The sequence below is a fragment of the Ciconia boyciana genome, chromosome 30 (assembly GCF_034638445.1).
Source record: "Ciconia boyciana chromosome 30, ASM3463844v1, whole genome shotgun sequence".
Classification (NCBI taxonomy): domain Eukaryota; kingdom Metazoa; phylum Chordata; class Aves; order Ciconiiformes; family Ciconiidae; genus Ciconia; species Ciconia boyciana.
In genome coordinates this window covers 17,850-45,783 of record NC_132963.1, presented here as the reverse complement: position 1 = coordinate 45,783, position 27,934 = coordinate 17,850, and the positions used below count along the sequence as shown (strand labels likewise).

Genomic DNA, 27,934 nt, shown 5'->3' with positions numbered 1-27,934 from the left:
CTGGGCTGTGACCAGTGGTTGGGGCTCCTACGTGTGGTTATAACACGATAATTCCCCTCAGTTTGCTGCCCTATACAACCTTTATGATAAGATCCACTTATACCAACAGGATGTACCCTGCACCAGACCCCATGGGTAATTTTAGAAAGGATTTTGTAGAATGACTAATTAATGCTGCTGACGGGATGCTCGTGCCATGAGCCTTTAAATAGCCTCTTGCGGTTGTGTGATGACAGATGCTTTGGGGGAAAGTTCATGCAGTGAAGGAATACTGGGATACCAGATAACTGCTGCTGTCTCTTTGGGTGGTGGGTTTTTTTTCTTCCTTGTATTTTGTCCTTTCAGTTTTATAGCACAGTAGGTTGCTGCTCCCCTCTTAAGATTTTACAGCAAAGCTCTGTATTCAGAGACTGTTAAAGAGCATTATATTGTTGCTGAAGAGTAAATGGGGAATTTATGGAAGAGGCATTTGGAGGTGATCAAATTTACCTTTCCAGTCTTTGTTATCTTTGCCTCTGCTGTCCGATGCCATTATGTGTTACTGGGGACATGCGAGTGCTTCCTGCTGAATGCGGAGTTGAAAATTGTCTTAGCAGCAAACGATCTACAAGCATCTCCAAGTAAATCATAGCGCTGTAAACGCATGCCACGGAAATTGCTCTGATATGTGTTGACAGGCACGACAAAAGTTTATTCAGTTGCAGCATCGTCTTCAGCCATGGAGGTTTGCAGTTTTCTTGCTAACAAACAAAAGCTTTATCCTGTACAAATGAAAGCTGGATGGCTTTTGGAGATGAACACAAACTTTCTTTCTTCTCCCAGGTGGTTCCATTTCACACCTTACGTGGAATTGCTGGACTGTCTTTATTAGGCAAAGAACAAACGAAGGCTGTCAATCCTGTCTTTTGTATGCCAGAAGATGTCCTTCAAGAAGAAATGTACGGAGCTGTCTCGTGGAGAGAAAAGGTTGATGCGCCCTGTTGCTTTGGTTTTACTGCCAGAAAGTCATCTCTGAAAGCATTAGCATATTCTTCTTTGAAATGTGTTGGTGTTACTATAGTAAAGCTTTACCATGGGCTTTGTCACCTTGTAAATTGTATAGAACAGGCTTGTTCTTATAAGCAGAGTGTAACATGTTCTTTGGCGGTATATAAGAGGTGTAGAAACCTTCTAATCTGTATCTAAATGTATGGGTCTTTAGATTTTTTTTTTTTTTCCCTGAATATTCAAGTCAAAGCAAGAGGGTGACTGGCTTGCTTTTTGTATTCCTGTGATATCAGCTGTATTAACCATCAGCTGTCTTTATACAATCGTTTTGATGAGGTACACAGGGTACCAGTGTACTTCAAAAGCATATGGAAAAAGCCCTCCTTAAGCTATGCACTTAATGCTATGCACTTGTGTATCCTTCGCATTCATGTTTGACATCACTTCTGCATACTAAGCCACAAGCTTTTTCTTCTGATAGCACTTGATACCCGTGAAAACAAAAATTATGGTTTCATGAAAATATCTATAAATATCTTCATTCATTGAAGTCCCTTAGGGAAGATTTCACTGATATTTTGAAGAAAGTGGACCTTGAGTGTGTATATATAGTGAAACTTGCTACCATTAAGTGCTGGAGAGAAAGTCTCTACAGGATGGTGACTTGTTATAGTGTTGATCCTGTATTTGCTGGGTTGCAATGCTGATGTCCTAGCTTTTAAGACAATAATTACATGTAAGACAATAATTACATGTTGGCAATTAAGAATAGAAGTAGCCATGGAAAACACTTGTCTTCTGAAGGACAAAGTCCTTTCTGTCTTCACATATTCTCACTCGTCTCTCCCAGCTGCTGTTGTTCAGTGGTTGTTTTACCCTTTCTTAACCATGTTATCACAGAGTCCTACCACTGCTGCTGCTGGGCTCAGCTTTGGCCAGCGGTGGGTCTGACTTGGAGCTGGCTCGGTCTGACATGGGGGAAGCTACTCTGCTCTGGTGAGACCCCACCCGGAGCACTGCATCCAGCTCTGGGGTCTCCAGCACAAGAAAGACATGGCCCTGTTAGAGCAGGGCCATGAAAATAATCAGGGGGCTGGAACACCGCTCCTGTGAAGAAAGGCTGAGAGAGTTGGGGTGGTTCAGCCTGGAGAAGAGAAGGCTCTGGGGAGACCTTCTTGTGGCCTTTCAATATATAAAGGGGGCTTATAAGAAAGATGGAGAGAGACTTTTACCGAGGCCTGTAGTGACAGGACAAGGGGCAATGGTTTGAAACTGGAAGAGGGTAGATCTAGACTGAATGTAAGGAAGAAATTGTTTACGATGAGGGTGGTGGCACACTGGCACAGGTTGCCCAGAGAAGTTGTGGATGTCCCATCCCTGGAAGAGTTTGAGGTCAGGTTGGACGGGGTTTTGAGCAACCTGATTTAGTGGAAGATATCCCTGCCTATGGTGGGGTGGGGGTAGGTCTAGATGATCTCTGAAGGTCCCTTCTGACCCAAACCATTCTGTGAGTCTATGATTCTCCACCTCCAGCACCTTCTCCACCAGATCCCAGCACTCATTCTGCTGGTGCTGCAGGCAGGGCTGTGATTCCTCCAGCTTCTTAGGGCCGAGTGAGCTCCCGGCCTGCAAGGGCCATTCCTCCCGGAGCTGCAGGCTGCTCTGTGTCCTGTCTTGCCAAGGGCTGTACCAACGTGCAAGCCATTAACGCTTCTAACTTTGCTGCAAGCACACACTCCGTGGAGCTGGTGCCCCTTGGTTCACACCAGTGGCTGTGGTCCCTGGTGGCTCGTAGGTGCAGCAGTGAAGGTGATGGGGCCGGAGAGCTCTTTGGCAAGAGAAGGCCACACTGGAGTGGGCTGGTTTTCTTTCTTCTCCATCTTTCTTCTCCATCCTTGATGTTTTGATGCTGTTGTCCTGCTGCCTTCAAAAAAGGGCTGGCAGGCTCCTCTCCCCTGACACCTAACCTTCATTTAGGTTTTGCCAGTCTCCTGGTCATGTGTTTGGGAGGATGTCCTGCCTATTTTCAGTCCCTTGCGCTTCTCCAGTCTTTCTTCTAACAACTGCTGTTGCGTGGGTGGCTCCCGCATGCATCTTTGCCCATCTGGAGCTCAGACTGCTCCCCTTCTTGTGCAGGGAGGAGAGGTCATGTCAGGGATGCCTGAAATGTGTCCTCTTGCCTGAACCGCCTCCCCCACGCCCTCTCCAACACCTACAGTCAATTCGCAAGGCCAGTCCCCAGCGCAGGGGCCGGGCTGGGGCTGACCCTGGCTCTGCTGTTAAGCACAGGGTCGTTACCAGCGTGGGGCCAGCTTGACCAACAGGGCTGCTACACCCCACCCGGGCACCCTCGCCCACCCCTGCAGGCACAGGGACCTCTCATGCCACCTGAAACACCCCTTTTCCATCACTGTGCCCTGTTCAGATCAGGGCTGTAGCTCACCTGATGCTCCTGCTTTAATTGTGCTAGAACTGCCCAGGCAGCCCAAGCCTGAGCTGACCATGGTTGTGGCCAATTGCCCCGAGAGACTGGGGGCAAGCTGTCAGATGCCCCGTTGTCTGCTCCCTGTGGCACGCAGGCAGCACAGTTTGTCGGTGGAGGAGGTACGTTCGGAAGCAGCAGGCAGCTCTGCCTGCACTCACGGTCCCCGAGCGGCCACAACACTGCAAGCAGCTTGCGATCTGCTGTGAAAGCTACTAATACGCTGCAGGCAACTTTGCAATGAAAATGCTCTGTGAGGTACAGATATCCATATATGTATATCCATAGCTGCATTTGTTTCCATAGCTGCATTGGTAAGCTGTGGGTCAAGAGGTGCGAGGAGGTTACGTATGGGACTGGGTAGTGCACCAGGAGGTGTGGGGTTTGAATATGGAGTGCAAAACTTTACCGATATCAGGAAATACAGATGGGAGCAGGGAACCGAGGGGAATGACAGCCCCTGCAGCCACCACAGCTGTGCTCGTTAAAAAGTGAGGAATTGGGTTTGCACAGTCCATATGTATTTTGATTTGTGTGACCTGGTAAGTACCTGGGGGGGTACGGGATTTCAGTTTGGAGGGCAGGACTCCTTTGCTGCGGTCAAGAAATAGGGGTTGGTGTAGGGAACCCCGGGGAAGGACAGCCCTGCGAACACCAGAGCGTTGCGCGCTGCAGAGCGGCTTACATGGGGACACTGGGTTTGTAGGGATGGAAACTTTCATGATATGGGGCCAGGTGCTACCGTGTAAACGCGCCTCCTTGACACACGTGGTAATTCACCGAGTCCGGGAGCAGCGGCCCGTTTGCTATTCACATTTAACGTACAATTTGGGCTGGCTGCGCAACGGGGACCTACAAACCCCTTAGGAGGCAGCTGGCAGCAGCATGTGGCGGTGTGCTCCCCCCTCCCTGCACAAGCAGTAACCATCAGTGGGAGTCATCCTGATAGCTGCACCCAGCTTATGCTGGACCTTGACCAAGGGCTGCCTGACGCAGTGATCTAAACGTCTTGCCGATATGCAAATATGACCATAAGTCAATCGTCTTACTCCTTAAATAGTGGACAGCCCAGGGCCCTTTGAGCTCTCCTGCCCGGCAGCGGGCTGCACGCCAGGATCTCCCCTTGAGCAGGGACGCCTCTCAGGGTTACTCCTCGAGGTTGAGGGATTCCTTGCCGCAACACATCCTCGGTAAGTGACTAATAGCATGCTAAACTTTGAAATCTTAGCTAAGTGTTATAAAGGATTGATTGTGCGCATATAATCCTTTAGACATAAACCGTTGTCCAAGGCTGGGACTAGGATTGGATCTAGCCACACCTAGACTCCTCTCTGAGAAGGAGTTTAGAAAGCAAGGGGATCCTTTTCCGAACCTCATGACTCAACGGGAGGGTCTCCCTGACAGTTTTGTCTGACCCTGTCCTCTATGCAGTAAATAATCAAGTGTACCTTGCCATCAAATCTTGTTAAAACACTGTCGCATTGAACTTTGTTAACTCCCTATTCTAGATCAATAAACTCTATTTTTACTTCTCTCTTACGAGTGAAGTGCACTCTCACTCCATCCGCGACAACCAAGCCTCCTGCTCCAGGAGCGCGTTCCTTGGGGGTGGAAGGGTCGGCTGGGAAGGGCTGTGCGAGGCGAGAGGCTGGAATTTATACCTGGACTTGTGAGAGGACATCAGCTTGTATGATAAAAGCTTGTCTGCACACCCGCAACGGAGCCCAGCAGGTGGAGGAACCCCCCCACACACCTCAAAAAATACCCTGCAGCAGCTTCTCCATGTCCCACCACAGGGCTCATCGGCCCACCTGTCTTCACAAGCCCAGAGGAGAGCAGGGGCACAGCAGCAGGAACCCAAATTACAGACTCAAAGGAAGGCGCAGCCCACCCGGGCTCCTGTCAGGGCTGTCCTGGGAAAAGCTCGGCCCCGCGGTCCAGGTATGAAACCTATCGTGATGAGTAAGTGCCAGCGTGCCCACAGGACAACTCAAGGGGTGCTCGGGATGAACGTCTTGGCATCACGCAAGATGTTTTGGGGAAGAACCAAATGGAAGGATCCAGAGGATTTGGGGAGGAACAAGTAGGGGAAAACAGAGGGATAAAAAGGGTCCATCACGCAAAAATAGCTTGCTGGTTGGTCACGCTATGCCCTAGGCATGACCAGCGCAGCCCGTCCTGCCTGCTTATTGAACCCCTTCCTGACGAGCACAGCGCTCGGAGCCAGCCCACGGTTCGTGGGGGTCCGTGGGGCAGCGACTGGGGAGACCGGAGCAAGGGAAACCACATGGGAGAGGGGCCAGAGGCTCCTGTGGGCTGCAGGCTCTGGCCTGACGCTCCCCTGGCAGCCCCCACCCGCGTACTGGATAGGCCAGAGGCGAGTGTGCAAGGCTGGGTATTACGAGGTCCCTTCTACCCGATTATGCAATATGGGGGTCGCTGTGCCGCTGTGAAATCACAGGCCCCCCCATACCGACCTAGCTCTGACCTCACGGTCCCCTGGTCCTCTGGGCTACAGCACCGCAGCCCCTGGCGTCACTGTGACATTGCTTGTCCCAGTACCCAACTGCTGACCTCGCAGTTCCCGACCCCCCCAGGACTATGACGGTATTGCCCCCGCTGCCCTCATCGCTGACATCACAGCCCCCAGCACCCCGCCCCATGGGCACTGGGGAGTTAACAGTTATGCAGCTGCAACTGCAAGCATTGCCACCTCTGCCATCACTGCCCCAGGCCCTGCCTCACTATGACATCACAGCATCACGCAGACACCACCATTGCCCCCTGCTCGCTTTATTGGGCTGGTTCCAGCTGCTCTGGATGCTGGGGTCCTCAGAAGGCGGGGCCTGGGAGGCGGAGCTTTCTGAGGGAGGGGCCAGCCCCAGCAGCCCCTGGGGAGTGGCAAAGAGGCCGAGGGGGGCGGTGCCGTCGGTGAAGAGGGTGGACTGCAGCCCCAGGCCCTGCAGCAGCTTCACCTGGGGGTGGGCACAGTGCTGGCCACGCCTCCCGGCAGGCAACGCCCCACCTCAGCAAACCCCACCCCAACACTCCCTGCACCCTCCAGCCACACCCCATCACGAGAAGCTCCACCCCATGGAGGCCCCACACCCTGAAGACTCCATGCCAGCAAAGCCCCTCCCACTCCAGGGAGACCCCCACCCCCCAGCCAAGGCTCCGCCTCTGCACCCTTCAACAGGCTTCACCCTCTCCAGGTGGCCACGCCTCCTTTGGGCCCCACCCCCTCCAGTTAGCCCCACCCCCCAGAGCCCTCCCCAGCCCCACACGCGGTGGCCATGCCCCACCAAGCCCCGCCCCCTCATCTGGAGCTGGGGCCCCGCCCGGCGATGTCTCAGGTGGTCTCGGGCCCCAGGGCAGCTGCCACCTCCCGCACCCCCGAGGCCTCCACGTCTGCCAGCCCTGGGCCCGCGCCGCCTCTGCCTCCCCCCCTACCCGCTGGGCCCGCACCTCCTGGGCCTGCAGCCACTCCAGCTGCGACAGCTCCGCCTCCTGGGGCAGGGCTAGCATGGGGCACCTCCCCAGGGTGGGGCCCACCCCCCGCATGACTCCCCTCCCCCAGCCCCGCCCCATCTCTGTGGCAATGGCCTCTGCCTTCAGCTTGGCCTGCAGGATGGCAGCTTCGCTCTCGATGCGGGTGGCCTCCGCCCGGGCCTGCACCTCCGCCCAGGACACCCCGCGCTCTCCACTGCCGCGCTGAAGGGGGAGGAAGCAGAGTTGCACGCCCCGCCCACCACGGGCCCCACCCACTGCAAACCCCACCCCCCTCGCCCCATGCCCCCTGGGAAGGTGGAGGACCGTGGTGCGTGCTTGGAAAGCGGAGGACCCCGAGGCATGCTGGGGAGGCAGCAACCCCCAATGCCCCATGGGAAAGTGGAGGACCCCTGTGCATGCTGGGAAAGCCCAGCCTCCTCCTGTCCCCCCCAGTGCCCCCTGGGAAGGCAGAGGACCCCGGTGCCCTCGAGCAGGCAGAAGCCCCCAGTGCATGCCCCGGTGTCTGCGGGCAGGCAGAGGAGCTGCGTGCCCCCTGGGCAGTGCATGCTGGGAAGATGGCCGACCCGAGGGCCTCCAGCTCCAGCAGCGCTCTGTGCGCCCGCTCGGCCTCCACGTGGTCCGGGAGGCGCGGCCGCTCCAGGCGTCCCCGGGCTTCCGGCGCCAGCCACTCTGCCTTGTGCCTGGGGACAGGGACCGAGAGGTGGGAGGGGCGGGGGATGTTGGGGGTGTGGGGAGACGCCGAGGATGTGGGGCACGTTGGGGGAGACTGGGCATGTTGTCTCATGCGATGGGAAAGGTATGCATGAGACTCCTTGTACCCACAACTTTCTTTGTTCCTTGAGAAATGAGTCTTTGAAAAGCCGCCCGCTCTTCATGTGTTAATCACGTGATCGGTGTTCCAAGCTCATGTTATCGATGCTCACTGGGTCACTCTGCTCCTTTGGGGGTTTTCAGAGAACAGGTCGGGACCAGAGGAGTTCTTGACCTGGCCACAGTTCAGGCCTTTACCTCCTTTGGAGCCGGAACCAAACTACCACTGGTTTGGTTAAGGGGTCGAGTGCATCTGCCACACTCCACCCCATGACTACAGTCAATCCACTTTATCGACTCAGAGAGTGGTAGTATGGTTACCTCTTGCCTCTGTGTCATAAATATGGGGTGTATTGCAGATCAGTGGTAAGAGTCCGATTATTTGAGAAGTTGTTTAGTTTAAGTGTCACAATTAATGCTAGTTATATACCATTTCACATATAAACCCAGTTGGTTGTATAAATCTTACATGTTGGATTGACATAATTTGTTTCATCTTTCACAAAACTTTGACATACAGAATGGTTATAAGCAGTAAACGTAATAAGGTCAAAACTAACAAAACTACAGTTGGACGCAGCGTCAAATTCAAAATTCCAGTTGCTGTTGGTGACCATCCAAAAAGAGTTTCCCACCAGTGATGTTCTCCATCTTTCTTCACTCTTTCTGGGACAGGGTGTATCCTCTCTGCATCGTGATGGATGGTAATCAGGGTTCTTTGTCCGTTGTTCCGAGTTCGTTTTAGCAATTGACTCAGGTCATCGTGTTGCAACAGTCGTCTTCTCAATGTGAGATTCATTCCAACGGGGGTAGGCAATAAATCTCGATGCAAGGTATAGTTACATTGTATCTATTGGTGAGACGTGACAGGAGCTGAATAGTTAAAGTTGCATCCCATAATGTTGTTAGAATTACAAATACAGATATTGGAGTGAGTATATGTCTCTACAGTGGTGTTGTCTGTAAACATAGAATCACAAAGGGTTCTCATGCAAGCACATCCATTTCCAACATATACAAGTACCGTTTCAGGGGTTTCATCAGGATGTATTTCCAAATGACAAACATTTTGTTCAGTGTCAAGACAAATGTCTTGGCCCTTAATGGTATTACTTTCACAAATAAACCCCTGCTGTTTGCGTACAACACACGCATCCACATCAATAGTTTGCCATTTGGTCCCATTTGGTTGGGCCCACGCTCTGTGTTCTAACGGATGGAGGACAGTTCCATTGGGATTTAATCCCAGCGCAACGATCGGGTAGATGGTGTACACCGAAGCATTGCGTATTGTTAGAACAAAAGCTGTGGCTTTGCCATCAGTGGGGTCATAAGTGAAATTAACTGGATGCCACTAAGACTGGAAATCCCTTTTGAATTGAATCGCATTATCCCAAATTACCTTTCGAAACTCAGTGAGCAAGGTGCTCTCATCGCCTTCTCCTATAATTGCTGTTACAGTAGATTGCACCCATCACTGAGAAACATGTATGGTGCAGAATGTACTAGAGTTACCATATTGATTAGCATAAATAAAAGAAGTGAGGGTCTCCACCCTGTGGGTCGGGTTTGTCCACACGTGAACTGAATTTGGTTCACGCTGGCGATGATTGCTCCTGTGAGAAGGATGAGCGATCCTCCGATTGTTAACCTGATCTCCAGGGGAGGTGTGCTGGTATCATTCCCGGTATCGTTCCTGGAAGGAGAAAACAATACAAGTCCCGGTGGGGTTTTTCCGGGCGGGTGATCCCTTAGTGGCTCAACTTGTTTAACTGCTCGGACTGAAGACAAAAGTCCCTTTTCCCACTTGGAATATCTTTGTTCTGTCTCTTTAAATGCGGTTGAGCTAAACATTAAAGGCCTCTTTGGCCTGCTCTGCCCGGTCTGGACTAGATTGCAGTAAGTACCATCTTCTGCAAAACCCCATTCTGCTATTAAAGGGTCGCGGGGGTGTACTGGCCCCAGTGACTGACATGCCTTTAATTCCTGTAGTAGAGTTTTGACTGCCTCTTTGTGTTCTGGGTTCCATTTCCATGGTTTTCCCTTTTGCAACAGTGAGTACAGTGGGCGAGCAACGATAGAAAATCCAGGAGTACACGCGCTGTAGCTTCCCAGTTTCTACTGGGGCTGGGGTCGGTACTTGTACCGAAAAACCACACGTTGCCATCTGGCAAGTGCCAGGTTCATCCGGCCAAAACATCAAAACCTAAAATATTTTAATTGTGCTTTTCAATTGCAAAGCGAGTAGACGACGTGCTTCTCGCCCGGGAGCCATAAATTAACATTTGCGGTTTAGCAAATTAACACTTGCTCCGTTTACTCCGATGACTTTAATTCTCTGCCCTCTGGGTCGCATGCCCAGCTTCTCAGCATCCTGTTGTGTTAATATTGAAATTTGTGCTCCTGTGTCTATTAGAAATTTTATCAGTTGTTGTTGAGGGCCAACTGGAATTAAAATGTAAGGGCCTCCTTCGCTTAGCCATTGGTAGGCTTCCACGCGCTGGACGGGCAGGCCCAATTGTCCCCCCTGGGACATTAGGGGGCTGTTCAGTTTCCCCATTGCCACTCAATTTTTGGAATGCTTGTATTAAGCTTAGTATTATATTTCTCGGGTGTCCCTCTATTGCCATCTTTGGAACACCTAAAGCTAATGCTTTTCTCCATAACTCATTGCTCATCCCCCTGCTCCCACCAGCACCCGGGAAGCAGGGGTTTCCTGGCCACCCTCGTGGGATGCAGTGCAGCAGCCTCTGGTGTCAGGGCCCTGCCCTGCTCCCTTCCCATCCAAGGGCAGGACTGGCCCCTGGGAAAGTGTTTCAAGATGGGATGCGGTTGGCTGAAGAAGAAAGGACTCCTCCAATGTTTGTCTCTCTCTTCAAATGCAAGAGACTGTCTTGCCTCTCACGGCGTGTCGACACCAAGACACTTTTCCCCAAGGGTCGATGTACGTTAAGGCCAAGGTCCCATCCCTGAGCCAGGAGAGGCTGATCAGCAGCGCTGGGGACATGCCATGGGCTTGGGCACAAGGGCCAGTGTCCCAGCACAGACATCTCCAAATCTCCAGCAGCAGCAGCTCCAAGACCATCTGGCCTGAATAGGCCCTGTGGAATCTGTCTGCCTTCTCCCTGCACATAAAGCTGAACAGCTTGTGAACACCATAGCCCTGGGAGAAGAGCTGCCTCTGGGGCTGGAGGGAGAGACCCAGTGAGTGTCAGCCCTGACAGCACACTCCCTTTCCTTTCCCTTCCCTTCCCTTCCCTTCCCTTCCCTTCCCTTCCCTTCCCTTCCCTTCCCTTCCCTTCCCTTCCCTTCCCTTCCCTTCCCTTCCCTTCCCTTCCCTTCCCTTCCCTTCCCTTCCCTTCCCTTCCCTTCCCTTCCCTTCCCTTCCCTTCCCTTCCCTTCCCTTCCCCTTCCCCTTCCCCTTCCCCTTCCCTTTCCCTGCCTTGCCTTGCCCTTCCTTGCCCTGCCCTGCCCTGCCCTGCCCTGCCTTGCCTTGCCCTGAGGACAAGAATGAGCTTTGCAGACTGCTGTGGACTTTCCCTGAGAGGTTGTGACATCAGCCATTAGCAGTGTGAGGGCTTGGGAGAGGCAGGAGAAGCACAGCACAGAGACAAGGACTGAGTTTTAGCCCAGCTGTCACAGACCTCTCTCCCAAGGTGAGGCCATAACGATTCAATGACAGCACTGCCATCATGTGCCCCTGATTTCCCCAGCCCTCCTCCTCCCCTAAGAAGGTCTGGCCCTGTTGGCCACTTCCAGCCCCCCAAATCACCAGGACTCCTGAGAGCAGGCCTCCAGGCTAGAGGGAGCAGCCCTGCCTGTGCCTTTTTGTGGAGATACCAACTGCAGCTGGTGATGAACCTCACTCCTAGACACCAGAGAAGTCGCACAGGGGCTCACGGCCAGGGAACCAGCTTCTCCCATTCCCATGGTGATGAAGCTGGGCCACATATCCGTGGGGGATCCTCTGCAGTGTCTGGAGGCCCCAACATGCCTTCCTGGCCTGTGATGGGGGGTGGCCCAGAGAAGGGTGTGGGCTGGGGGTCCAGGAAGGCGCATGGGCCCGGCGTGGGGCTCTGAAATCTCCTGTGAACCCAGGAGTGCTGAGCCCATGGGGCAGGGACCCACCACCCCTCCCAGAGCAGAGCAGAAGACCCAGGCGTCTGGGCTGCCTCTCCGTGCTCCTCTCCTGCCCCCAAACCAAATTGTGCTATTTGGGGGATGGTGCTCACTAGAGCCCTGGTAAGAACCTGTTTCCCGCTGTGCCTCCAAAACACTGGCTGCCCCAAGGGCTGGCACCAGTTTGCCCAAAGCTGCCCTTATATGGGGACACATGGTGGTGGGAAAGGGATCTCCTTGACAGACACGCCCCAGGCTTCGGGGCTCCCTCAGCCACTCTGCTCATTGCGGTGGTACAGCCAGAGAGGTCCCAGGTGTCCAGGCGCTGGCAGAGGGGATGTGGACACGGACACACGGACACACACACACACAGAGAGCATAGCTTTGCTGAAGGGGTTTATTGCTCATTAGAGGGAAATGGCCCAGGGCTCCCAGGGGATCAGCTGGGGTCATCCAGGGATGATCATGTCCTCATGCTGCTGGAGGGGGACAGGACAGGGGTGTCACCACCAGTTCCAGTCCTGAAAGACAGAGCCCAAAATGAGCCCCCCAACATCCGCTGGGACATGAGAGAGGCCTTGTCCCCACCGTCTCTCTCTGCAGAGAGCTGGGGAAGGAGACAGGAATTGGAGCCCTCAATATACCCAGGACAGGACTTGGCTCTCCTGGGATCCATATGGCACCCAGAGCCCCTTGCCCAGTGTGGCATTACCCTGGGATGCCCCTAAATCTCCCAGAACCCAAGAAACCGGTGGGGGCCCTCACAGGAGTTTGCGGTGGACCCTCCCAGGCAGGGGACAGGTCCAACCATTCACTGAGGAACCTGGGCTCTGGTGCACAAGAAGCTTAATTGCAGGGGATGTGGAGGGCCAGCATGGGGCAGCTGCACGGATAAGGACCCAGGCATCTGCGGGTGGCAAGGGGGAACAGGCAGTGCGCCCCTGACAGCCGGACACCCTACGATGATGCCCCCAATGCTCCAACATGAAACCGTCCTCCAAGGGCGCCACAAAGCCAGATCCCCCCATCTCCCAGTGTTCCTCACCTCCCAGCACTCCAGGACCCCCCCAGAGATGATGCCAAACTCAAACCAGGGGTCTCTAAGCAGAATGGTCTCTGAGCCCTCTCCAGCCCCTTGGGTAAATGGGGGGCTGGGACTGACCCCTCTTCTTGGGGCACCAGGGACCCTGGGATGAGGGAACACTGGGAGGTGGGAGGACAACTCGGGGCATGGGCAATGTGGACGGCTGGGTGATGGGGTTCTTCAGTCACTGGGGAGCACTGGTGAATGCTGGGCACAGGGAGACAAGGGCTCGGCTTGGGGGAAGTGCTGGGGTGGTTGCAGTGCCCAGCTACAGCCCACCCCATTTCCCTTGCACTGCAGGCCCCCAACTGGTCCAGTCCCCAGCCACAGCCTCCCCAGAGCAGAGAACAGAGGGGAATATCCCCTGCCCTGGCCCTCACCCTGCCACTGCCTGGGGCCACCGTGCCCTCCCACACAACCTGGGTCCCACTCTGCAAAGCTGCCCCCAGATGGTGGGTCCCAGTGACCCCGTGCCCAACAAGGCTCTGGCTCCAGGCCCGTCCCTGGCTGGGACTTGGCCACAGCTCACCAAAGGCCCTTGTCCCCACACAGTGTCCCTTCAATGCCCTCATCCTCGGCCCTGGCCAGCACTGTCACTGAGCATGATGTGGCCATCCAGAGGCACACGATGAAGCAGGCACTTGTCCCCAGGCAGCCACTTGGAGCTAATTGTGGGAATGGAGCTCCCCTGGCAAGAGGAGGGATGTTTGTCCCCACAGCATTTCTGATAAGCTTTGTTTGCGCAGAGCCCGTGGTACAAGGAGCCCGTTCAGCAAGACTGATGGTTCCCGAGAGTGCCCGCTCAGGGGGAGTCTGGGGGGGTTAAAGCAGCCTGGACGCCTGGGCTCCCACCAGCCCTGGCAGCAGGCAGAGCCCACAGAGGAGGGCAGTGCTGGGGGGACCAGGAGGGAGCAGGTCCTGGGGCACCCCGCACGCCTGGGGCTCCCTTGCTCCCCTGGGGACAAGCTGGAGCCCAGAGGTGGGGGCAGTCGTGGGGGAGCAGCCTGACACCAGGGATGTTGCTTTGCTTTGGGAAAGCCTGGTGGCCGGGGAGTCTTGCAGGAGCGGGGCTTAGATCAGCCTGGGTGATGGAGCTGTCTCCCCAGGGGCACTGCGTCCCTTTCCCACTCCCCCTGTGTGTACCCTGCAGCTATTCCTGGCTTTCCAGGGTGGTTTCCTTCACAGCACCTCTGGCCCAAACATCACCATCCTGGGGCCCTGGGCAGCATCCTCTGGCCAGTGTGGGGCAGCAGCAGTGTGGGATTGTTCGCAAGTGGTTCAGCCCTCCACCCTGAGTGGGGAGAGCCGCTGGGTGCAGCTGCTGGCCTGGCTCACACCAGCCACGCAAGACCTTTTCCAGCAATCCGGCATCGATGCACCCATTCTTTCCAGTTGTGACACTCACGTCATCTGCCATCACTGCTCTCTTCAAGGATTCAGGTGCCCCAAACAGCAGAGGGAATAGCTGGTACCTCTGTTAGCAGGGACTTACTCATAATGAAGATGGGCATATTTTGGGCCAACAAGCTCAGGCACCCCTGTTTTGCCTCCTTGTAGATGCCCACAACTATCGGAAGAGGCAGATGACAGGACAGGTATTTATTTCTTTCTGCATAATGAGAAGACCAGCATTTTTACTGGTGCTGTGAGCTAGAACTGGGAGGAGATAGGGCCAGTAAGGTCTCAGTCAGGAGGTGCAGCACGTATTTACTTGTCTCTTTTGGCAGCTGATAGTCAGAAGTAACCACATGTAATGCCCAGCAAATCCACTAGCTGCACTGAGCAACAGCAGCTTTGAATGCATTGGACTCATTGCCTGTACTGAGTTCATGGGACATCAACAGTATGATAGCAGATCCATGAACACTTTGTAAGGCTGGCACGCTCCTCTCTAAACTCATCCTCTGTTTATTATGTGCCACAGTAATTCAAGCTACCACACTGTGCTTCTAAATCGCCATTCACTTCCAAAACCATCCAGCAGTCCATGTCACATGTCTGAAAGCAAAATAGTGCTCTATTTTAGTCCTCTGTCTATGAGGGTGTGAGGATAATTTATTTTTATGAGACACAAGCCGGGAATCAAAGGCCGGTGGTAAAAATCAAGTTGAGGTTTTGAAGTCCGTGGGAGGTTTGCCTGCATTTCAGTGAAACCAAGGTGTCACTGGTTTTGTTCTGAGGATGATACAGACTCCTGTCATGGCTTGAAAGAAAGAAAAATAAGTGGTTCACAGGAACTGTAAATGGCTCAGATTCTTCACTGACGTTACATGTCATTTCTAAGGGTTATGGATATGGTTGTATCTTTACGGGACACTAAGTATAAAGAAGAGATCTGTTGTGGATCAGTTGTGAAGAGATTTAAGGCAAGTGACCTGAACACTTGTTCTGGAAATTGCCCAAAGAGCAGGCAGTCACCTGGAAGATTCTCATTTTGACTGCTTCTGCTCTGTGTGTTATTTATTAGATAGCTAAGTTACACAGTGTTGAATTGTTTACCATATTGAAATATGCTGTGACGTGATTTGTATTCCAAAGTTATTTTGCAAAGAATTGATGAACTGTATGCACTATCATAATTGAGGAAAATTGACTTAGGAGAGGTCAAGGCTGCCTTTGAGATAAACGCAAATCAGGTGGATGGCATTTGAGATCCACTTAACAGTAAAGGTGCTATTCAGGAAGATCCCATCTGCTGGTTTAACGGTATCGAAAAGGACGTGCTCATGGTTTTGTAACAGTAGCATCTTGAAAAGTAAAATGTCACGAGGTTGCCAGTTTGACAAAGAGATGGACAAGAGACTTCACCAGGTTGGTCTAAAGTGTAGCTAATCCCTCCACCTTCTGCGAGCAGGGCTGAGAGCACTTCTGGAAGTTTCTCTCTTTTTCCTGCAGTCACTTCTGTGAGGCAGTGGAAGTTTTACCACATTTATTTTCCAAATACAGTTTTAGCACGGTTGTTCTCCTCAGGCTTTGAGCTGCAGTGAGGTATCCCATTGTTTTACAGGGGGAAAGGGGAGACAAAGAAAAGTGCATGTGCTACTTCTTCTTTGGTGGAAACACTTGGTTTATCTGTTCATCTTGCATACGTATATAGGGTTGGAGCCTAAGCAATCACCTCAGCTCTCCCCTCTACCATTTGGAGATGCATCTTCCCCTGCCCCATTGTAGGAAAGCCAGGGATGGAGGCAGGGAGGGAGAGAGAAACCAACAGAGGCAGGCATGAAAGGGGAGGAGAAGGGATGGGGGAGTGGGAGGAGAGGGGAGAGGCCGCTCTGCAGCACTGGCAGGCATGTCAGTGGGGACAGACGGACAGTGGGGGTTCTGTTTTCCCCATGGTTCCATCTTGCTTCCCATCTCCCAGTACCCTCCCGTTCCCAGTGTCCCTTAGTTCATGTGGAGGGTGGGGGGGAAGGACGGGACTCAGCAGGGGGTCTCTGGTTTTGGCTGGTTTGGGCTTTTGCCGTTTGCTGTGCTCTGTAGCGCTTGGTGCTGTTTTGTCTGGGAGATATATTATAAAAGTACTGGCCTTGAGCTTACTCTGCTATTTGAGCTCTGCACTGATGCCATTACTCTACTTTGGGAACCATCTCATGGAGACAATTGACAACGACACTTTTCACCTTTTCTCCTCCGAGAGGTTTTCAGTGGAGGAAACACAGAATGGCACCTTCATCACCTTCTCCTGCATGGCAGATGTTTTCTCCCTCATTACAATAACTTTTCGGTATCTTGAACACCCTTGGATAACCAAAATACTCCTATTGGCACTTCTCAAGAGTATTTTTTCAGCTTTTTCTAAAGTTAACCAACTGTTTTGGAATATCACCTAGGCCCCGAGGCAGTGTGGTTATGGGTGGCAAGGCATGTGGGAGAATATGGGCAGGTACCTAGAATGGTTGTCACCTCCGATGGTCTGGGACTTCAACCCAAACAAGTGCGGGATCCTGATGAAGTGAGAGAACATTTGAAAAAAGGGTGCCCTGGCCTTGGCTATGCCAAAGAAACACAACTTGTCGCACTGTGCTGGGGCCTGGCCTATGCCTGCTGAGCACTGTTCAGCACTATTCAGCACCCTCAAGGAGAAGAAAGGGTCTCTGCATCTAGAGACATACAAACAGACACTGTGTCTAAACCAGAGACCCAGCCCTCCACTATATCAGTTGCCCCTATAGTCAAGAAGGAAGAATGGAAGCTGAGGTCAACTTGCAAGATATGCAGAAAGATTTCAGCCGTCATCCAGGGGAGCAAATTATCAGCTGGTTGCTCCAATGCTGGGATATTGGGGCCAAAAGTCAGAATTAGAGGGTAAGGAAGCCCGGCAGCTGGGATCCCTTGCTAGGGATAAGGCCATTGACAAAGGGGTTGGAAAAGGGGCGGCAGTCCTCAGCCTCTGGAGGCAACCCCTGTTGAGTGTGAAGGAAAGGTAACACTTCAAGGAAGATCTTCCAAATTCCCAAACAAGCGGAACACCACTGAGGGAGGCAAACAGTATCTGTGGGAATTACCCATGGTGGAGGTGATTTACAGCAACCGGGAGAACAACCAGGCATCCAAAGACTGCATGAAATCCAGTGCATGCGGTCCATGTGGCCAAAGGTCACACAAAGTGCACCGACGTCATATGCCAACACCCTGGCGATAATGAGCTGGACAGACACGGAGGCACCAACTGTGGATGGACTGGCCAGCCAACTGCAGGAATTGAAAGAGAATCTCACTTCCTCCCTACGGGCCTGCAGCTCAGCTGTGGAGAAACTGTCCCAACAATTGTTCCAGCATTTAAAAAAGGATGCCTTCCTCTCTCATACCGACCAATGTCTCAGCTCTTAAGAGTCAGCTGCCTTCTGCTCAAGGGAAAGGGTGCTGGTGGCACACACCACGTGCCACCCTGTGGTTCTATCTGCATGACCAGGGAGAGGACATGAGAAAGTGGGATGGTGAACTTACCTGGAGACTAGAAGCTCGGGTACAGGAGCTGCAAGAAACACAACAGCCAAAAGGCCTCCATCCATCCAGGAGAATTACTGCTCCAGTTTCTGTTGGGCAGAGTAGAAGGGCTGATCTTACTTTCGACCCTGAGGAAGGGACTTTGGCTTTGCAGTTACAAAAACCAAGTAATGAATACGCTGACCAGGAATAAAGGGGCCCTGTGTCCAGCCAGGCAGAGGAAAGGGACAACCGAGTTTACTGCACTGGGTGGGTTCAATGGCCTGGCACATCAGCCCCACGGGAGTATAAAGCTCTGGTGGACACTGGTGCACAGTGTACTTTAATGCCAGCAGATTACAAAGGGGCAAAATCCATCTGTATTTCTGGAGTGACGGGAGGATCCCGAGAACCGTCTGTGTTGGAGGCTGGGAAAGAGTGGCAAAAGCATGCTGTTGTGACTGGTCCAGAGGCTTCATGCATCCTTGGCATAGACCGCCTCTGGAGAGGGTACTTCAAGGACCCAAAAGGGTACCGGTGGGCTTTTGGTATAGCTGTCTTGAGTACGGAGAAGATTAAACAGCTGTTTAGCTTGCCTGCTTGGTGCTTAGCTTGGTCCCTCAGAGGATCCTTCTGTGGTGGGGTTGCTGCAGGTTAAAGAAGAGCAGGTGCCATTTGCTACCATGACGGTGCACTGGTGACAATATCGCACCAATCGAGACTCCCTGGTTCCCATCCGTAAGCGGGGATTCAGCGACTGGAGAGCCAAGGAGTGATCAGCAAGACTCGCTCACCCTTTAACACTCCCATATGGCCAGTGCAAAAATCTAACGGAGAGTGGAGGCTAACAGTGGACTAGCGTGGCCTGAACAAAGTCATGCCTCCACTGAGTGCAGGCATGCACTCCGCTGAGTGCTGCCGCACCGGACATGCTAGAACTCCAATATGAACTGGAGTCAAAGGCAGCCAAGTGGTATGCAACAATTGATATCGCTAATGTGTTTTTCTCAATCCCTTTGGCAGCAGTGCAGGCCACAGTTTGCTGTCACCTGGAGGGGTATTCGGTACACCTGGAATCAGCTGCCCTGGAGTGGAACACAGCCCTACCATTTGCCATGGACGGATCCAGACTGCACTGGAACAGGGCAAAGCTCCTGAACACCTGCAGTATATGGATGACACCATGGTGTGGGGCAATACAGCAGAGGAAGTGTTTGAGAAAGGGAGAAGAATAAATGAGATTCTTCTGAAAGCTGGTTTTGCCATAAAATAAAGTCAGGTCAAAGGACCTGCACAGGAGATCCAGTTTTTAGGAATAAAATAGCAAGATGGGCATTGTCATAGGCCAATGGATGGGATCAAGAAAATAACAGATTTGTCACTACCAACTAACAAAAAAGGAACACAAGCTTTCTTAGGTGTCATGGGCTTTTGGAGAGTGCATATTCCAGGTTATAGTCTGATCATAAGCCCTCTTGTATCGAGTGACTGAGAAGACAAACGGTTTTGATGGGGCCCTGAGCAGCAACAAGCCTTTGAACAAATTAAACGAGAGACAGTTTGTGCAGTAGCCCTTGGGCCTGTCTAGACAGGACAAGATGTGAAAAACATGCTTTACACCACAGCCAGGGACCACAGCCCCACCTGGAGCCTCTGGCAGAAAGCACCTGGAGAGACCCAAGGTCAACCTCTAGGGTTTTGGAGCTGGGGTTATAGAGGATCCGAAGCCTGCTACACTCCAACTAAAAAAGAAATATTAGCAGCATATGAAGGGCTTTGAGCCACTTCAGAAGCAGTTGGTACTGAAGCACAGCTCATCTTGGCACCTCGATTGCCTGTGCTGGGCTGGATGTTCACAGGGAGGGTCCCCTCTACACATCATGCAACTGATGCTACACAGAGTAAGTGGGTTGCGCTGGTAAGGCAACAGGCTTGAATGGGAAACCCCGACCGCCCAGGAATCTTGGAAGTGATCATGGACCAGCCAGAAGGCCAAAACTTTGGAGTGTTACCAGAGGAGGTGACTCGTGCTGAAGAGGCCCCACTGTGTAATAAATGACTAGAGAAAGAGAAGCCATATGCCCTGCTTACAGACGCATCCTGTCATACTGGGAGAAAACACCGGAGGTGGAAAAAGCTGCTGCGTGGAGTCCTATACAACAAATCGAAGAGACCACAAAAGCAAAAGGTGAATTGAGTCAGTTTGCAGAGGTGAAAGCCATCCAGCTGGCTCAGATATTGCTGAATGAGAAAAATGGCCAGTCCTTTATCTCTATACTGACTCATGGGTGGTGGCAAATGCTCTGTGGGGGTGGCTACAGCAATGGAAGCGGACCAACTGGCAGCACAGAGGCAAACCCATCCAGGTGTCTGAATTGTGGCAAGATACTGCTACCTGGGTGGAGAACCTAGCTGTAAAAGTACGTCACGTAGATGCTCATGTATGCAAGAGTCGGGCCACTGAAGAACATCAAAACAACGAGCAGGTGGACCAGGCTGCTAGAATTGAAGTGGCTCAGGTGGATCTGGACTGGGAACATAAGGGTGAGCTATTTATAGCTCGATGGACCCATGACACATCAGGACATGTAGTAAGGGTTGCAACATACAAATGGGTCATGATTGAGGGGTGGACTTGACCATGGATGCCATTGCACAGGTTATCCATGAATGTAAAACGTGCGCCATAATCAAACACACCAAGTGGCTAAAGCCTTGTTAGTAGAGAGGACGATAGCTGAAATATCAGTATGGGGAAGCCTGGCAGTGACCCTGGGGAGACAGCTCCATCACCCAGGCTGATCTAAGCCCCTCTTCTGCAGGACTCCCCTGCCACCACGCTTTCCCGAAGGAGAGTGACACCCCAGGTGTCAGGCTGCTCTCCCACGACTGCCCCTGCCTCTGGGCTCCAGCATGTGGAGTGCCCCAGGACCTGCTCCTCACCAGTTCCCCCAGCACTGCCCTCTTCTGTGGGCTCTGCCTGCTGCCAGGGCTGGTGGGAGCCCAGGAGTCCAGACTGCTTTACCCCCCTCCCCAGACTCCCCCTGAGCAGGCACTCTCGGGAACCATCAGTCTTGCTGAACGGGCTCCTTGTGCCACGGGCTCTGCGCAAATAAAGCTTATCAGAAATGCTGCGGGGACAAACATCCCTCCTCTTGCCAGGGGAGCTCCATTCCCACAATTAGCTCCGAGTGGCTGCCTGAGGACAAGTGCCCGCTTCATCCTGTGCCTCTGGATGGCCACATCATGCTCAGTGACAGCGCTGGCCAGGGCCGAGGATGAGGGCATTGAAGGGACACTGTGTGGGGACAAGGGCCTTTGGTGAGCTGTGGCCAAGTCCCAGCCAGGGACGGGCCTGGAGCCAGAGCCTTGTTGGGCACGGGGTCACTGGGACCCACCATCTGGGGGCAGCTCTGCAGAGTGGGACCCAGGTTGTGTGGGAGGGCACGGTGGCCCCAGGCAGTGGCAGGGTGAGGGCCAGGGCAGGGGATATTCCCCTCTGTTCTCTGCTCTGGGGAGGCCGTGGCTGGGGACTGGACCAGTTGGGGGCCTGCAGTGCAAGGGAAATGGGGTGGGCTGTAGCTGGGCACTGCAACCACCCCAGCACTTCCCCCAAGCCGAGCTCTCATCTCCCTGTGCCCAACATTCACCAGTGCTCCCCAGTGGCTCCAGTGACTGAAGAACCCCGTCACCCGGCCATCCCCATTGCCCGTGCCCCGAGTTGTCCTCCCACCTCCCAGTATTCCCTCATCCCAGGGTCCCTGGTGCCCCAAGAAGAGGGGCCAGTCCCAGCCCCCATTTACCCAAGGGGCTGGAGAGGGCTCAGAGACAATTCTGCTTAGAGACCCCTGGTTTGAGGCTGGCATCATCTCTGGGGGGTCCCGTAGTGGGCATTTCAATTTCATGTGGTGCTAGCACCACTAGAGAGGATCCAAACACCACATTTTCACTCTGTTCAACCAGGAGTGCTGCAGCAGCTGTCTTAGGGATACAAGCAAAGGATCCTGGAGCTGCCAGACGGTCCTGGGTTTGGCTGCCATACTCTAAATATCTTCATGTACAAACAAGGTCAACAGTTTACCATAGTCTGGCAATCCCAGAGCAGGTGCAGTCACTAATGCTTGCTTCAAAAGCTCAGATGCCTTTACCTTATTTGTTGTTCAGTGAAGGGCTTCTCCAGCATCTTGAGCAGTAGTCTGTATCAGGGGTTTTGCCATTTCCCCAGAAGCAGCTATCCAGGGGCAGCAGAATCCTACAGCTCCGGAAAAGGCTCACATTTGCTTTCAGTAACTGGTTGAGGAAGATTTTGAATGGCTTTAATACAGTCCTTGGATCAACAACGCTCCCCTTGTTGCGGAATGTAACCCAGGTATTTTACATTTCTCTCACAGAAATTGTAACTTACATGGAGAAGCCCCATGGCCCTTCTCAGCAAAGGCAAACAGTAAGGTACGGGTGTCACCTATATAAGATTCCTTGGCTACCAATAGATCATTAACATATTGTATCAAAACATATCCATTTGTAAACACAACGTCCTGCAAATCTTTTACTAAAATTCTTAGAAAACATAATGGAGGACCCAGCAAAGCCTTGTCCATGTTAGCTGTATCTCTCCCAGGTAAATGGCAAAAGGTATTGAGAGTCCAGATGAATAGGTATACTGTTTGAAGGTAGAAAATGTTGCCCCTGTATCTATTAGACAGGGCTAATTCTGTTCATCAGTCGAAAAGTTTAAGACCAGATTCTCGTAAGAACAAGGGCAAAATATTTCCCGTTCAGAGACTCCTGTAGTGACTGCACAATAGGTCCCTGCTAACTGTCAATCCTGGGTGAAATCTACCTGCCCCTGTTGCATACAGCAGGGAAAGATTGCACCGGAGGATTGAGAGGTCCTTTGGGGAGGCCCTTTGGTCATAGTGGGCACTCCTGCTTCCCATGGCCTTGTTGTCCACAATAATTACAACAGTCTCTAGTTCCTTGAGGTCCATTGCTCCTAAAATTTCCTCCTCTGCCCTTACCTTGAAAACCTCTGTGTCCCCATCCTCTTAGTCTCGGGTAGCTACTTAATGCCGCTACCAACAGACTAGCTTTCTCTTCCTGTTCTTTCTTTTTTGCTTCAGCTGTCTTTAATCTGTCCCGTTAAACACGAACGTAGCAATGCTGACTATTTCATCCAATGCTTTGCCCTGCCATCCTGGCACATGTTTAGAAAGAATATTTCTTCATACCTGGGGCTGACTGACCTACAGAGGAAGATACCATTAAAGATCGATTTTCCTCCTTCTCAGGGTCGACCCCTCCAAACATTCTTATTTGTTTAGCCAATCGGGCATAATGTTCAGAGGTGGGGGTTGGTATTTCCTTGCTGACATCCTTGGGCCTTAGCCCAATTTAGAGTCTTTCTAATGCCTCTAAGAATCCCCCTCTCACTCTTTTCAGAGTACCTCTATCAGCTGCTAAGTTGGGATCCCATCCTGGGTCATTGGCTGGCCATGGGGTTCTGCCCTGTGCTTCCCTGGCCCATCTGCGACTTGTTTCCCAGATTTTCATTTTTTCATCTGGAGTAAAGAACACCTCAAATCGTTGCTGCATGTCAGCCCACAAAGGGTCATCAATGTGGAAGGTGTCGCATATAGTTTGTATCACCTTGTCTGGATCATCCCACAGTCTGAGCACTTGTTGTTGCCCCAAAACCAAATCAGCAGGTGGAAAAGGCACACAAAGTGTTCCCACAGAAAGCTGACCATGTTCCAGTCCTGGCCCTATAATTTCTTGTCAGAGAGGTGCTTGCAAAGCGGAAGAAGTAGCAATAGCTGGAGCAGAAACCAGAGCAAAGGCAGAAAAGAGAGCAGTAGGATGGGAAGGATGAGGGACAGATCTCCCTTCCCAGGGGCCGGGAGTCAGGGCTTGGCCCTTGGGCTTAATGTGACACATCCCGGTTTACTCAGCGTCAGAGCCACCTTTACATTGCCTTTGCCTACCTGTCATCACTGCCTCCAGCTTCCTGCTCTAACCAGCCCCTGGGAGGCTTTGTTGATAACGGTCCTCTGTGGGACCTATTAATGCTCTCTGAGACTTTGGAGTTTGCATCAGACTTTGACTTCTTGAGAGCTTTCTTCAACTTCCTCTCAGTGTCTGAGGTTCATAGACTCTGCCCCAAACCCACCAGAGGGGTCATTAAAAAGCCTTGGGCTGGTCCACTGCTGCTGAGCTGGGCCAGGCTCCTGGGACGGAGGGAGCTCATGGCAAGTGGGCAGCGCTGCAGAGAGACAGCTCTGCCCAGGAGCAGCTCCTCTGCAAAGTGCAGCAGGGCTGAGCTGCTGTCTGCAGGTGCTGAGGGGAGACAAGCAAGGCAGAGAGATGTTAAAGGTGGTCTGGGCTGGATGGACGACTGAGAGCTCACGGGGGGAGAAATCTTCACAGCCCTCTACGCGGTAATTCTCTCGGTGCAGGGCAATGAACACGAGCTTCGTGGAGGGGTCTCATAAAGCTGTCGTGGCCTACAGAGATCTCTCTCCAATGTAGAGGAGGAGGATGTGCTCCAGAGCAGGGCTTCCCTGCTGCACCGTCAGACAGACAGGGCGTGATGGCTTTCTTCTCCCAGGGATGGCTGCAAGGCTGTGAAGGTGGGTGTGCACCCAGGGGTGCCTAGGGCTGTCCTTCAGAGCAGGGTCCCCGGTCCCTGTGCCCCAGGGAGCTGTGTGCTGGGGCAAGGACTCTGCCGCCTGCCAGGGTCAGCACTCATCCTGCCCGGGGAGCTCCCCATGGTGCTGCAGGGAGAGGCTGTGGGTGGAAGGAGCGACCACCAGCAGGGTAAGGCAAGGCAGGGCAGGGCAGAGTCCCTCTGCTGTCAAGAGGGTGCTGCATGGGTCAGGGTTGCTCACAGCTCCAGGTCACTGCAGGACATTGCCAGAGGCAGCTTTTCAAGAAGCACATCAAGGCAGGGACTACCTGGAAGGAAAGGTGCTTTCTGAGGTCTGTGCTTTCAGTTTCCTGCCCTGTTTGGGGGGGAAAATGGCAATGGAGCTGTCAGGTTTGGACAAGAGACTGAGACGTCTTACAGCATGAGTCTGAGAGGTCAGTAGGTCTGTGAGGAAACGGATTAAGTCCTTTCACCTGCTCCTTTGCCTACTGAAAGCCTCGTCACTTGTGTGTGTTATCCTCAGGGTTTATCTGACCTGCTCCTTACAACTTGCCAACACAGACATGCTCCTCGGCAGTGCCCTGCTGCCAGGAGGGGGTCTGCAGGACAGACTTGAGCACACAGCAGGAGGAATGGAGTCTGTGGGCACTGGCACGGGGAGAAGACATGGGGACAGAGAAGCAGCTCCTGGCAGGGATGGATCCAGGCAGCAGAGACATGGACAGGGAGTGAGAGAAAAGTGCTGACAGCAAAGGCTGGGAGGGTGGATTTCAGCATCTCCCTGTCAGCCCTTCACTGAACATGTTTTCCCCCAAACAAGCCCTCTTAGTCTCCTCTCCCACCCAGCAGAGCTTCTGCCCTCAAGGCTCTTGGCTCCAGGGCCACCGCTGCCTCCTCTGCAGCCAGAGCTGCAGCAGAGGAGACTCTCCCGAGCGCCCATCTGTCCCTCCCTGGCCTTGCCTCACTTGGCAGAAGCCTTGGGGCATTTCTCCTTGTTTCTCCACCTGGCCCTGCTGCGGCTGCTCCTGTTTTCAGGCTCTCTGGGGTGGGGGCTTGAGCAGCAGCTCAGCAACTGACCCTGCAGGTCCTGCCATGCAGCTGTGTCCATGGGAGCAAGGTGCCCAAGCCCCCTTCTAACCTGTGTGTCTCTGGGCAATGCAGTCTGTAGGGTGGGGATAAAGCTGGCTCTCTGTTAAGGACACCCCATCTTCAAGGCATCCAGAAGCTCACAGCTCTTCCCTGGGGAGGGGAGCGTGGAGGTCATCTGCATTTTGAAACTAGATTCCTCTCTTCTGAGCACTATTACATTCCCTTTCAGGGGAAGAGCTGAGCATGATCATCCTCCAGCTCAGAGAGGTGTGAGCCAAAGGCAGCTGAGAGCATGACTGATAGACAGACCGTCTCCTCCCTTTGCACCAAGGGTCTGTCCCGTTGCCTGCCAGGGCTCTCAGGATACGCTGGTAGTGTAGCAGGAATGCCAAGGACGTCTGCCTTCAACAAACACTCCTCAGGTGGGACAGGGGACAGGAACAAAATAAACAAAACCAAATCCCCACAGCTCTCCTCTGCAGCTGGGTGAACTGGGAGGGACAATGCTGAACTCTCTTTGATATCATGAGTGGATTTAAACAGAGATCACTCCTGGTTCCTATCTGTCTGGGGATGCACAGCAGGACTGACTCCTCCAGAGCCCACAGCAGAGTCCCCTGCTCCCCATTGCACCCTCAGCCAGCAAAGAACAGAGCTCATGCCAGGGAGCTGCACAAAGGTCCTTCTGGAAGGAGAGGTCATGTGGGGGGTTTCTGTGAGAAATGGGATAGGTTTTGCTCAGAGTTGTCTGTCCTAACTCTTTGCTGCCTTTTCCTCCTTGGACAGGTCCCCATGCACAGAGGAAGCAAATGACCAACAGCAGCTCCATCACCGAGTTCGTCCTCCTGGCATTTGTAGAGATGCGGAAGCTGCAGCTCTGGCACTTCTGGCTCTTCCTGGGCATCTACGTGGCTGCCCTCCTGGGCAACGGCCTCATCATCACTGCCGTAGCCTGTGAGCACCGCCTCCACACGCCCATGTACTTCTTCCTCCTCAACCTCTCCCTCCTTGACCTGGGTTACAACCCCACCACTCTCCCTAAAGTCACGGCCAATTGTCTCTGGGACACCAGGGCCATTTCCTACCTGGGATGTGCTGCACAGGTCTTTCTGTTTGTCTTCCTGATTGCAGCAGAGTATTCTATTCTCACTGTCATGTCCTATGACCGCTACGTTGCCATCTGCAAATCCCTGCACTATGGGACCCTCCTGGGCAGCAGAGATTGTGCCAACGTGGCAGCAGCTGCCTGGGGCAGTGGGTTTCTCTGTGCTCTGCTGCACACTGCCAAGACATTTTCCATACCACTCTGCCAAGGCTATGCCCTGGACCGGTTCTTCTGTGAAATCCCCCTGATCCTCAAGCTCTCCTGCTCACGCTCCTACCTCAGGGAAGTTGGACTCCTCGTGGTTAATGCCTCTTTTACTTTGGCATGCTTTGTTTTCATCGTGCTGTCCTACGTGCAGATCTTCAGGGCTGTGCTGAGGATCCCCTCTGAGCAAGGGTGGCACAAAGCCTTTTCCACCGGGCCGTGGTCTCCCTGTTTATCAGCAGTACCATGGTTGCCTATCTGAAGCCCCCCTACATCTCCTCCCCAACCCTCGACCTGGTCATGGCAGTTCTGTACTCGGTGGTGCCTGCAGCAGTGACCCCCCTCATTTACAGCATGAGGAGCAAGGAGCTCAAGGATGCCCTGAGGAAACTATATGAAGACACATCATTCCAGCATTAATAAGGTGCCCACCACCCTCACACAACTCCCAGGAACTCAGCCTGAAATCCAGCCTATCTTTTGTTCTTCTGTTTCTTTATTTTGTATTTGTTTGTTAAACCTGTGATAATATTAACTCCAATTAAATAATATTATTCATCCAACTTCTTCTTAACCTTCAAACCTTTTTTTTTTCTGGCTGGTAAACCTACTGTACATAAGGAAGCAGGCTCTTTGCATAGCTAAACCAAAAGGTAATCATTTGTCTCTACTCCCTGTCTCTTATATCTCTGGAGCTTGGGGCCCAGCCCCAGTAGGCAGAAGGGATTCAGGATCCAAGCTGCCACATGGATGAGCAGCCCTGGTGGCACTCAGGGCTGCCCCTCGCTGCCTCAGCGGGCACTCCCTCTCTCTTGCCTGTGAGTCAGCGCTGCTGATTCCCTGGCGCCATGGCCATTGACAGCAGCAGGACATGGTCTTCTCAGTGCTGGTCACTCCATGATGTCCTGCCGTGTCCTTGCGTTTGTGTAAGTCCTAAGGTCTTGTGCAACACTTGACAGTCCCGTTGTG

At 52.9% G+C, this 27,934-nt stretch overlaps 1 protein-coding gene across 10 annotated transcripts in view; it reads left to right on the top strand.

Annotated features, from left to right (window-relative positions):
• The window catches only part of LOC140645026 (olfactory receptor 14J1-like), a 32,941-nt gene extending 5,421 nt beyond the window's left edge, over positions 1-27,520 (top strand). For 5 of the 10 annotated variants that reach the window (XM_072848235.1, XM_072848238.1, XM_072848237.1 and 2 more), the window contains exons 3-4: positions 823-966; positions 26,443-27,520. In XM_072848235.1, the coding sequence (XP_072704336.1) occupies positions 823-966; positions 26,443-27,227 (929 nt within the window). In that variant the 3' untranslated portion in view covers positions 27,228-27,520. Of the gene's footprint in view, positions 1-822; positions 967-5,265; positions 5,411-21,866; positions 22,371-25,885; positions 26,079-26,442 lie in introns of those variants that run through there. The other 5 variants (XM_072848241.1, XM_072848243.1, XM_072848244.1 and 2 more) reach the window with 5 other exon arrangements.
• Positions 27,521-27,934: the final 414 nt, after the last annotated feature.